The sequence below is a fragment of the Pecten maximus genome, chromosome 10, assembly GCF_902652985.1.
Source record: "Pecten maximus chromosome 10, xPecMax1.1, whole genome shotgun sequence".
Taxonomy (NCBI): Eukaryota; Metazoa; Mollusca; class Bivalvia; order Pectinida; family Pectinidae; genus Pecten; species Pecten maximus.
Genome location: NC_047024.1, coordinates 26,120,530 through 26,133,870, shown reverse-complemented (window position 1 = coordinate 26,133,870; position 13,341 = coordinate 26,120,530). Strand labels below are relative to the sequence as shown.

Below are 13,341 nucleotides of genomic sequence, written 5' to 3'. Positions count from 1 at the left end.
GAATATGCTATATTTCCCCTATTGGGCCCCACCCCCAAGGCCCCTGGGGGGCCAGACCCACCGTTTATACAAAATTGGTTCCCCTTCACCCAAGGATGCTTCAGACCAAATATGAATAAAATCCCTTCATTTCTACAGAAGAAGAAGGATTTTAAAGAATTTGCTATATTTCCCCTATTGGGCCCCGCCCCTAAGGCCCCTGGGGGGCCAGACCCACCGTTTATACAAAATTGGTTCCCCTTCACCCAAGGATGCTTCAGACCAAATATGAATCAAATCCCTTCATTTCTACAGAAGAAGAAGGATTTTAAAGAATTTGCTATATTTCCCCTATTGGGCCCCGCCCCTAAGGCCTGTGGGGGGCCAGACCCACCGTTTATACAAAATTGGTTCCCCTTCACCCAAGTATGCTTCAGACCTTCGGGCCAGGTGAGCTAAAAATGTCAATCCGACCTTAACATATGACCCATTGACTTTGAACTTTGGTCAGTTGATATCTTGTTTGATTGTGACCAACTTTGCATAAGTCATAAATTATGCTAATGGAAGACTGTAATAGTATTGTATATGTATGTGTGTATTGTGGTTTTATGTCAATATGTAAAATGTTACATCATCGAAAATCGGCTTCCCTCAATACCTGTATGTACCAATTTTCGCCGCAATCAGAAGCCTCTGTTTCATTCCCATGACAACACAGGTTTTGGAAAGGTGAACCATTGTTCCCTCAAAACCCCTATATACCAATTCTCTCACCAAAATCGAACAATAACTAAATTTTGACCAATCAGAAACCTCCATTTGTTACCATGGCAACAGACGATTTTGTAAGTGGTACCATTGTGTTTGGCTTCCCTAAATACCACTATGTACCAATTTTCACCGAAATCGAACAATATCGAAATTTCAACCAATCAGAAACCTCCATTTGTTACCATGGTAACAGACGGTTTCATAAGTGGTACCATTGTGTTTGGCTTCCCTAAATACCACTATGTACCAATTTTCACCGAAATCGAACAATATCGAAATTTCAACCAATCAGAAACCTCCATTTGTTACCATGGCAACAGACGATTTTGTAAGTGGTACCATTGTGTTTGGCTTCCCTAAATACCACTATGTACCAATTTTCACCGAAATCCTCCAACTCTTGTCAATAATTTGGCGCAAAAGAAAAAAACGGACAGACGGACAGACAGACGGACAGACAGACAACCTGATTACTATAGGGCACCGCATCTTTGATGCGGGGCCCTAATAAACAATTCTGCAATCTGCTATAACTAATGTTTCAAATTTATATAAAAGCATATCAAAAACAAGATCATTCATTGATAAGAAAATGTCAAAATTGTTTTGACTGCTAAAATCCAAAAGGGTCGATTACCTGGCATTTTGAAGCCAACCCAGGATGACCTTGACCGTTGACCTTTGAACTTGTGACCTTGAACTATGAGTCTGTCAGTTAACTCTTGGTTTATTTCTTGACAACTTTGCATAATCGAATAGTGAACAGTTAAAAACAACAAAGATCCAGTATTTTCATGTTAATGTTAAAATCCAATATGGCCGCCTAACAGCCAAATTTGAATTCGATTTGCATGAAATACTACACATCTGATCTAGGATGCATGAGGAATCATCAGTTCCAATTTGATACAAATCCTTCATCTCCTTCAATCATTTTTGTGCAGAAGAAAAAAAACGGACAGACGGACGGACGGACGGACGGACGGACGGACTGACAACCTGATTCCAGTATACCCCCCTAACTTGGTTGCAAGGGTATAATTCTTTGCGGGGGTATAATAAGTTGGTTTAAAGTATATGGGGATAATGAGACAGTCCTCAGAATGATTAAACTTGGGACTCTTACAGATGACCCTAAAACTAACCTCAAATAATTAGTAGTTGAAATCACCATATTGCTTTAACGTCAAAATACATCTTCAAATTTCCATCAATAAGAGTCACTCAATGGTGACCAATGAGTTAATGAAAATTCATGGATATTGCATCAGTGTTTGTAGTGTAAAAAGATATACCTCCATATTAAAACATATTAGATTTAAAATGAAATTTAGCAATATCTTCTTAATTTCAACAATCAGAAACCAAATTATCCACAGCAGTGCAGATTGGCTTCATTTCGGGGACTTAATAACAAACGGGGTAAACAAAAATAAGCCCCCTCTCCCTATTTGATGAAGAAACAGATAAAAAACAAACAATTTAATTGATCATCGATATAAAAATATTGAAACAATGCAATATAACCAGAACTGAATGGAGACAAATAGTACAGTAACCCTACCCTTGAGTAGCTGAGGACATTTTTCACAGATTCCGACACGTACAGGATTCGGGCACGGTCACAGCTCACCACAAGTAGGAAGCCTTCAGCAGCCTATGAAGATGAATTAGCCAATTCAAGCCAATAATTTATAGGACGAAGGTTTAAAAGATTATCATAATAAAGAAATATATCATATTTTCATTCTTTCCCTTTTTATTTTTCATATGCTGGATACATTTTTGTATGGATAGACTGGTATATCTATTATAACCCAGATACTTTTTTACATTTTAGTAATTTGATTATAGTTTAAAAGTCAATTACCAGTGTGAAGTATTATGATTATTTGTTGAAATTAAAAAACAAAGTTTGTTACTGTATATAAACCTTTTTAATTACCTTTAGAATTAGATGTTTCATTTCATCCTCAGAAAGAAATGACGGTCGTGATGTTTTCTCTGAGCAGACACTGGCAGATCCTGAAAATTTAAGATGATAAATGTATTAAAAGTAATTAATATAAACCATGTATGATGTCTACAATTTAACACTTGGCACTAGTATCACACAGTGTAGTAACAAACTGAGAAAGAAATTGCATCAACCAATATTAATTACTCTTGTTGACCCAGATAGAAGCATGCGACGAAAGGTCTCAATGTTGGAGGAAACAGAGTACCTGGGGATAACCAACGTGGTTGGGGAGGTGACTCTAATACCTTGTAACATCCGATCAAGGAATTCGACCATGGTTGCCTAGGAAAGGTAAGTGTATTACCACAACCCAACTTGACAGCCCATAACAAATTGATTAAATATGTTATCTTTTTTTCTTTCTCAATGAAACCTCCTCCAAGGGGAGCAAAATGAAAATCCATAGGATACATTAACGTAAGCGAGTCAGCTACAAATTTTTAATAATTCACCTCGCAATGACTTCAGATGTTGTACAGCCATCCGTAGCACAGTCAGTTTGTCTAGCTTTCGGCTCATAGAACTACACATCGGTAAAAGTGAAGACAACTCGATAATATAAGTGTTCATCTTGTCCCGTCTTCGCTTCTCAATCTCGCTATGGTTCTGTCTGTAATCAAAGCAATTTGAAGCTAATTTCAAATAAAAGTCAGAGTGGCATGCAGTTGAAGCATTGTTTCATTATAATTTCAAAACAATACACTGCCATCAATTGGTCCCATGACAATTTTCAGACAAAATATTTCATAAAACTGATCTCAAAATTTGATACAATTGTATAAAGATTTTCATTCATTAATTTGCCATCATGATGGAGTCTATCAATTGTGTTAGTTGAAATCCTCAAAAATACAATTTGTTTGCAATAATTTATACATGTGCATATATTGAGAACATTTTTTTCACCAAGAAAATAAATTGTGAAGAAATGATTCTTATCAGTGTAATTTTATGCTACAAATTGTTTTCAACATTCAACTCCAAGTAGGCAAGAATTTTATTTATCTGCAATTGTCACTTTCAAATTAATTAATTCCAAGAAATAGCGACTACAGTTTTGATTATAAAACAGGCCAAAACAAGACATCCCAGAAGATACAAATCCCCTTGCACAAAGAACTTACCACGTATCTCTAATGAAATGTTAATGTTGTACTGACCTCAATCACAGGATATAGGATTTACATTTGCTAGTAGTTTTGACTTAACAGCAATAAATTATATGGGTAATGGCTTATTACTAGGCATGAGTTTATTGCTGGCTTAACAGGGAAAATACCTGGCAATGATCAATGCTACATCTCATAATATATGTATTTGCTGATTGAATATAGTATCAACTTGTGATGAATTCAAGAGGACTGAAGAGGAGCTGTGTATCAATTTAAAATTAATGTAAATTTTAACTGACATAAAGAAGGCATACAGACTATAAATTACAACAATGTGTAAGACAAAGATGATCAAAACAGTATAACTATGGTCAACGTGTAAAATGTTTCATTATAACTTAACCAGCATAATCTGTCATGTCAAACCATCAATTTCACCTTTCAAATCAGAAGTCAGACAAGTGATGTTTTTTAGCTTTTGTATCTGAAGGTGAGGTTTTAAATTTAAATACAATTTTAATATTGCTAATAATAAATTCACTTTAATCTGTTATTGTCTCCATAAATCTAAAGTCAATTTTCTAAAAGTATCAATCAAATACTCAAATTAGATATTTTGAAAAATAATTTTTGAAACATGAATATTCAAATTTGTATGTTTTTTAACATTGGAGGGCACCTGCTTTCACTAAAAGGCCCTAGTAATTATGAATCTGTATTTGTATCATTTATGAACAAGAGGCCCAATGGGCCTGTATCGCTCACCTGGCTCTACAGCAACTTTGAAGTTGATTGAGTTCATTTCTACAGATACTATGCTGATTATCATAGTAAGCTAGGTTTATTCATACTAATAAATTTTCTAGTCCTTCATTCCAGCATTTTATTGGCCTAATATCTGGTCTAGGAGGCTCTTGGCTATCACAAAATTATTGTTTACAGATTTAAGCAGATTTCACCCGTGATCTTAAATGTAGGTCAAGGGTCATTCATTTGAACAAACTTTGTAGCCCTTCACCCCAGCATGCTACAGGCCAAATATCAAGTCCCTGGGCCTCTTGGTTATTAAGAAGAAGTCATTTGAAGAATATAGCCTATTTGACCCATGTGACCTTGAATGAAGGTCAACATCATTTATTTGAACAAACTTTGTAGCCCTTCACTCCAGCATGCTACAGGTCCAATATCAAGTCACTGGGCCTCTTGGTTATTGAGAAGAAGTTGTTTGAAGATTATAGCCTATTTGACAAATGTGACCTTGAATGAAGGTCAAGGTCATTTATTTGAACAAACTTTGTAGCCCTTCACCCTAGCATGCTACAGGCCCAATATCAAGTCACTGGGCCTCTTGGTTATTGAGAAGAAGTCGTTTGAAGATTATAGCCTATTTGACCAATGTGACCTTGAATGAATGTCAAGGTCATTTATTTGAACAAACTTTGTAGCCCCTCACCCCAGCATGCTACAGCACCAATATCAAGTCGCTGGGCCTCTTGGTTATTGAGAAGAAGTCGTTTGAAGATTATAGCCTATTTGACCAATGTGACCTTGAATGAAGGTCAAGGTCATTTATTTGAACAAACTTTGTAGCCCTTCACCCCAGCATGCTACAGGCCCAATATCAAGTCCCTGGGCCTCTTGGTTATTGAGAAGAAGTCGTTTGAAGATTATAGCCTATTTGACCCATGTGACCTTGAATGAAGGTCAAGTTCATTTATTTGAACAAACTTAGTAGCCCTTCACCCCAGCATGCTACAGGCCCAATATCAAGTCCCTGGGCCTCTTGGTTATTGAGAAGAAGTCGTTTGAAGATTATAGCCTATTTGACCCATGTGACCTTGAATGAAGGTCAAGGTCATTTATTTGAACAAACTTTGTAGCCCTTCACCCCAGCATGCTACAGGCCCAGTATCAAGTCACTGGGCCTCTTGGTTATTGAGAAGAAGTTGTTTAAATGAAAAAGTTGACGCCGGACGGCCGGACGGACGGACGGACGACGGACGCCGCACCATGGCATAAGCTCACTTGCCCTTCGGGCAGGTGAGCTAATAACACCATTCAATATAGAATATTTTGCTTTGAGACAATTTCAGAAAATAACAGTTTATAAAATCTTGCTTATACCAATCAAATTGGATTTTGAGACAGAATCTAAGATCATCCTTAAGCATAATCATCAAGATCATAAATTTATTGAAGAAAATATTCACAAACTGCCTATCCAAAATCTCATAATGTGAAAATTGCAGATTCCACTCTTAGGGTGAACAGGAAATTTATTCAGGTCAAAGTGTAGACGACATCTTCTAACAAGATTAATCAATAAAGGGCACCAGTTTTCCTTCACCAATGGGCACTATAGTATATGTATCACCAACTTAAAATGAATATCTAAATGAAGATACTTATTTCACACAGATGTTTTCTGATAAACAGCCATATCATTTCAAATGAAGCTTCTTATAAACAGTGTTAAACTTACCTATCACCAGGGTTTGAGACAGAATCGAAGGACATCCTGTAACAGATTAAGATGACAAATTAATGACACACAAAATAAACCAGGACAAACACTATTACATGAACTAAACAAGAGATCCCAGAGGGATCTTGGCGCCCACTATTGAATGATCTTGATAGGTTCCATGTCAGATTGATCTTCTCTCTATTTTTCCCTTCCTCTTACTAATCTGTGTAAATTGAGAAACATCCCTCTAGTACTTTTCAAACAAGGGGAACCTTTATATGAAATTTGAGATTTAGCGATAATGGCTATCTGTCGGCCATGTTATTTCAGATTGGTCCCAAAATGCAATACGAGGGACCATGGAGAACCTACATATGAAATTTGAGAAAGATCCCTTCAGTACCCAGTAAAATAGAGATAACAAACTTCAATTGTCAAAATCCATGATGGCTGCCTGTTGGCCATGTTGCTTTCCGACTGGTCCCAAAATGCAATATGCATAACTAGGCACCAAGGGGAACCTACATATGAAATTTCAGAAAGATCCCTACAGTACTTTCTGAGAAATAGCGATAACAAACTTCAAATGTCAAAATCAAAGATGGCTGCCTGTCGGCCATGTTGTTTTCCGATTGGTCCCAAAATGCAATATGCATAACAAGGGACCAAGGGAAACCTATATATGAAATTTCAGAAAGATCCATTTAGTACTTTCTGAGAAATAGCAATAACAAGAATTGTTTACGGACAATTGTTTAAGGAGAAAACATTGAAATTCCACACTAAACAAGAGATCCCAGAGGGATCTTGGCGCCCACCATTGAATGATCTTTATAGGTTCCATGTCAGATTGATCTTTTCCCTACTTTTCCCTTCCTCTAAGTCTTACTTATCTGTGTAAATTCAGAAACAGCCCTCTAGTACTTTTCAAACAAGGGGAACCTATATACAGAATTTAAGATTTAGCTATAATGGCTGTCTGTCGGCCATGTTGTTTTCCTATTGGTCCCAACGTGCAAAATTGGGCACTGAGTGGAACCTACATATGAAATTTGAAAAAGATCCCTTCAGTACTTTCACAGAAATAGCGATAACAAACTTCAATTGTCAAAATCCGAAATGGCTGCCTGTCGGCCATGTTGTTTTCTGATTAGTCTCAAAATGCAATATGCATAACTAGGCACCGACGGGAACATGCATATGAAATTTTAGAAAGATCCCTTCATTACTTTCTGAGAAATAGCGATAACAAACTTCAATTGTCAAAATCCAAGATGGCTGCCTGTCAGCCATGTTGTTTTCTGATTGGTCTCAAAATGCAATATGCATAACTAGGCACTGAGGGGAACCTGCATATGAAATTTCAGAAAGATCCCTTCATTACTTTCTGAGAAATAGCGATAACAAATTTTAATTGTCAAAATCCAAGATGGCTGCCTGTCAGCAATGTTGTTTTCCTATTGGTCTCAAAATGCAATAGGCATAAGTAGGCATCAAGGGGAACCTACATATGAAATTTGAGAAAGATCCCTTCATTACTTTCACAGAAATAGCGATAACAAACTTTAATTGTCAGAATCCAAGATGGCTGCCTGTCAGCCATGTTGTTTTCTGATTAGTCTCAAAATGCAATATGCATAACCAGGCACAAAGAGGAACCTGCATATGAAATTTGAGAAAGATCCCTTCAGTACTTTCACAGAAATAGCGATAACAAACTTCAATTGTCAAAATCCAAGATGGCTGCCTGTCGGCCATTTTGTTTTCCGATTGGTCCCAAAATGCAATATGCATAACTAGGCACCAGAGGGAACCTACATATAAAATTTGAGAAAGATCCCTTCAGTACTTCCTCAGAAATAGCGTTAACAAACTCCAATTGTCAAAATCCAAGATGGCTGCCTGTCGGCCATGTTGTTTTCCGATTGGTCCCAAAATGCAATATGCATAACAAGGCACCAAAGGGAACCTACATATGAAATTTGAGAAAGATCCCTTCAGTACTTCCTCAGAAATAGCGATAACAATCTCCAATTGTCAAAATCCAAGATGGCTGCCTGTCGGCCATGTTGTTTTCTGATCGGTCCCAAAATGCAATATGCATATCTAAGCACCAAGAGGAACCTACATATGAAATTTGAGAAAGATCCCTTCAATACTTTCTCAGAAATAGAGATAACAAACTTCAATTGTCAAAATCCAAGATGGCTGCCTGTCGGCCATGTTGTTTTCTAATCGGTCCCAAAATGCAATATGCATAACTAGGCACCAAGGGGAACCTACATATAAAATTTGAGAAAGATCCCTTCAATACTTTCTCAGAAATAGAGATAACAAACTTCAAATGACAAAATCCAAGATGGCTGCCTGTCGGCCATGTTGTTTTCCGATTGGTCCCAAAATGCAATATGCACAACTAGGCACCAAGGGGAACCTACATATGAAATTTGAGAAAGATCCCTTCAATACTTTTTCAGAAATAGAGATAACAAACTTCAATTGTCAAAATCCAAGATGGCTGCCTGTCGGCCATGTTGTTTTCCGATCGGTCCCAAAATGCAATATGCACAACTAGGCACCAAGGGGAACCTACATATGAAATTTGAGAAAGATCCCATCAGCACTTTCTCAGAAATAGCGATAACAAGAATTGTTTACGGACGGAGGGACGGACGGAGGGACGGACGGACGGACCACGGACCACGGACGCAGGGCGATTTGAATAGCCCACCATCTGATGATGGTGGGCTAAAAACTTGTTATTCACAGGAGCTGAAGCTACCAAGAAATCTTGTTATTCATCGATTCAGTGGCAACTTATATAAATAGGTATCACCATGCATTCTGACAGTATCTAGCTTTCTCGGCTTTTCACACACTGCTTAGATGTTAATGATTCTCACCCTTTTGTAAAAACAAGAGGCCCAATGGGCCTGTATCGCTCACCTAGCTCTAGAGCAAATTTGCAGTTGATTGCGGTCATTTCTACAGATACTATGCTGATAACAACTTTATTCAAATATCAGAGTAAGCTAGGTTTATTCATGTCAATATATTTTTTAGTCCTTCATTCCAGCATACTATTGGCCTAAGATCGGGTCTTGGCTCTTGGCTCTAAGCATGCTACAGACAGGCCCAATATCAAGTACCTGGGCCTCTTGGTTATTGAGAAGAAGTCTTTTACAGATTTTAACCTAATTGACCCATGTGACCTTGAATGAAGGTCAAGGTCATCTATTTAAACAAACTTGGTAGCCCTTCACCCAAGCATGCTACAGGCCCAATATCAAGTCCCTGGGCCTCTTGGTTATTGAGAAGAAGTCGTTTGAAGATTATAACCTATTTGACCCATGTGACCTTGAATGAAGGTCAAGGTCATTTATTTTAACAAACTTGGTAGCCTTTCACCCCAGCATACTACAGGCCCAATATCAAGTCCCTGTGCCTCTTGGTTATTGAGAAGAAGTCTTTTGAAGATTATAGCCTATTTGACCCATGTGACCTTGAATGAAATTCAAGGTCATTTATTTTAACAAACTTTAAAGCCCTTCACCCCAGCATGCTACAGGCTAAATATCTACAGGCTAAATATCAAGTCCCTGGACCTCTTGGTTATTGAGAAGAAGTCATTTGAAGATTATAGCCTATTTGACCCATGTGACCTTGAATGATAGTCAAGGTCATTTATTTTAACAAACTTTGTAGCCCTTCACCCCAGCATGATACAGGCCCAATATCAAGTCCCTGAGCCTCTTGGTTATTGAGAAGAAGTCGTTTGAAGATTATAACCTATTTGACCCATGTGACCTTGAATGAAGGTCAAGATCATTTATTTTAACAAACTTGGTAGCCCTTCACCCCAGCATGCTACAGGCCCAATATCAAGTCCCTGGGCCTCTTGGTTATTGAGAAGAAGTCGTTTGAAGATTATAACCTATTTGACCCATGTGACCTTGAATGATAGTCAAGGTCATTTATTTTAACAAACTTGGTAGCCCTTCACCCTAGCATGCTACAGGCCCAATATCAAGTCCCTGGGCCTCTTGGTTATTGAGAAGAAGTCGTTTGAAGATTATAGCCTATTTGACCAATGTGACCTTGAATGAAGGTCAAGGTCATTTATTTGAACAAACTTGGTAGCCCTTCACCCTAGCATGCTACAGTCTCAATATCAAGTCCCTGGGCCTCTTGGTTATTGAGAAGAAGTTGTTTGAAGATTATAGTGTATTTGACCCCTGTGACCTTGAATGAAGGTCAAAGTGATTTATTTTAACAAACTTGGTAGCCCTTCACCCCAGCATGCTACAGGCCCAATATCAATTCCCTGGGCCTCTTGGTTATTGAGAAGAAGTCGTTTGAAGATTATAGCCTATTTGACCCATGTGACCTTGAATGATAGGTCAAGGTCATTTCTTTGAACAAACTTGGTAGCCCTTCACCCCAGCATGATACAGGCCCAATATCAAGTCCCTGGGCCTCTTGGTTATTGCGAAGTTGTTTGAAGATTATAGCCTATTTCACCTCTGTGACCTTGAATGAAGGTCAAGGTCATTTATTTGAACAAACTTGGTAGCCCTTCACCCCAGCATGCTACAGGCCTAATATCAAGTCCCTGGGCCTCTTGGTTATTGAGAAGAAGTTGTCTGAAGATTATAGCCTATTTCACCTCTGTGACCTTGGATGAAGGTCAAGGTCATTTATTTGAACAAACTTGGTAGCCCTTCACCCCAGCATGCTACAGGCCTAATATCAAGTCCCTGGGCCTCTTGGTTATTGAGAAGAAGTTGTTTGAAGATTACAGCCTATTTGCCCCATGTGACCTTGAATGAAGGTCAAGGTCATTTATTTGAACAAACTTTTTTGCCCTTCACCCCAGCATGCTACAGGCCCAATATCAAGTCCCTGGGCCTCTTGGTTATTGAGAAGAAGTTGTTTGAAGATTACAGCCTATTTGCCCAATGTGACCTTGAATGAAGGTCAAGGTCATTTCTTTGAACAAACTTGGTAGCCCTTGATCCCAGCATGCTACAGGCCTAATATCAAGTCCCTGGGCCTCTTGGTTATTGAGAAGAAGTTGTTTAAATGAAACTTATGAACATTTATTAAATTTAAGATACCATCTCTATTAAGAGACCACTCTCCATTAAGAGACCGTTTTTCAACTTCCCTTGAGTGGTCGCTTAATACAGATTCGACTGTATCTAGTATAAATTTATATGTCATTCGACACTCTCCTGTATACTTTATATATGGAAAATTATATGTTAATTTCCTGTGTGTATATAAATCAATTACGATTAATATTAGGTTGTATTGTAATACATGGAATGTATGTACACACGAATGCTTAAAATAATGCTGTCTATGTATTTTTAATGTTTTGTGGGTAGGTGGTTGAGAGAGGGAGAGCCTGTGGGTGTGAGTGGGTGAGGGTGTGCTAGCCGCTAGGGTGCGTATTATATATGGTTGTTACATTTTAGTGATAAGTTGTAAAACTTAAACTAATAAAAGAAACTGAAAAAAAAGAAACTGAAACTTCATAAGTGCACCTGTATAAACAATGGGATGATGTGCGACCGACAGCCAGAAACTAACAATAGGCTCTGGTAACACCGTTACAGCTGATTGGCCACATTCGGTCAATCAGGCCGATGTCAGCAAATTTTACCTGAGAAAGCATGACGACACCAAAATGGAAATTTTGGTATTGTTTAGAAGGGAGGGACCACAAAATATATTCGACACAACCGCAGTATTCGATTCAACAGTGTTCGAATCATCCGTGTTTAATTTACTAAGATAAAGAAGAGAAAAAATCGGAACCGAATGAAACAATTGACTCATCCGATGTATTCGTTTCAAGCGTGTTCAACACAAGTGAGTTTTACTGTATCGTATTACATGAAATTAAAGTGGGCAACATGCATAAAAACATGAAACACATGACATAGCATTAAGAATCATTATATGTGTTGGTGTTCAGTCATCAAGTTCCTTTGAAAGTAATCAATATAATTAGTAAAAAGTCTACCAAGCAAGTTTCATCAAATCCAATCATTCCTTTAAAAATTATCGTGCAGAAAGCAATCATCCAATCAGATCACAGTAGCCTAATTAAATATGCCAATAATCGAAATTGAGCAAGGGATTTAGATAATAAATCTACCAAGCATGTTTCATCAAAATCTGATCATTCCTTCAAAAGATATATTGTGCGGAAAGTGAATCTGGAAGGACAGACGGAGGGACTGACTGAAGGACGGATGGATGGAACTGTTACATATGTCCCCAATTCTACCCCTGCAGTGGTAAATAAAGAAGTTGATAAAGATATAGTGTTTGTGATGTCATATTATTCCTATATACCAATTTTCATCAAAATCGGACAATATCTAGATTTCAACCCAACAGAGACCTCTGCCAAGCTGACTGTTTGACTATTCTGGAAACAAAATGTTCTTGCATCGCTGGTCATACACCACCACTCGTGTAAAGTTTCATTGAATATATATACGGTCCCAATTTTCATCAAACCTATGGAGTTGTATTCATGGCCCTAACTCCCAAATACCCCTATATACTAATTTTTAATGAAATTGAACATTATTTATATTCGACCAATCAGAAGGCAGGAAATGGTGGACATTTTATCAAAATGTGAAAGTGAGGTTGGGGGGACCTAATAATAATAATAAACGGAGCAATCACAGTCTCCCCAAACTTTGTTTTGGCGACATATATAGAGAAATCAGTACATAATGCTCTACTAAGGAAAATGGAAATTTCATCTATGTGAGAAACATTCAACGGAGTGTTGTCCTGAAAGAATTAAGGTTTAAGCTTAAAACCATGGAACTAGAGATCCCACACTTGTGGTTTTCGGAGCAAATTTTCTTGTGTTCCTGTTTTTTAAATACCAGCGGCAGCAATCACACTATGCATTCATTTTTTATGTATGTATAAGCATGTCATTTTGAAATTGTACGTCA

The 13,341-nt window shown here is 37.8% G+C and overlaps 1 protein-coding gene across 1 annotated transcript in view; it reads right to left on the bottom strand.

The window, feature by feature from the left end:
• Positions 1 to 13,341, bottom strand: part of LOC117335705 (protein cycle-like) — a 120,073-nt gene that overhangs the window by 24,501 nt on the left and 82,231 nt on the right. Inside the window, exons 5-8 of the mRNA XM_033895874.1 lie at positions 6,368 to 6,403; positions 3,226 to 3,383; positions 2,699 to 2,778; positions 2,318 to 2,410 (exon numbers count right to left, since the gene is read on the bottom strand). Of these exons, the coding sequence (XP_033751765.1) occupies positions 2,318 to 2,410; positions 2,699 to 2,778; positions 3,226 to 3,383; positions 6,368 to 6,403 (367 nt within the window). The remainder of the gene's footprint in view (positions 1 to 2,317; positions 2,411 to 2,698; positions 2,779 to 3,225; positions 3,384 to 6,367; positions 6,404 to 13,341) is intronic.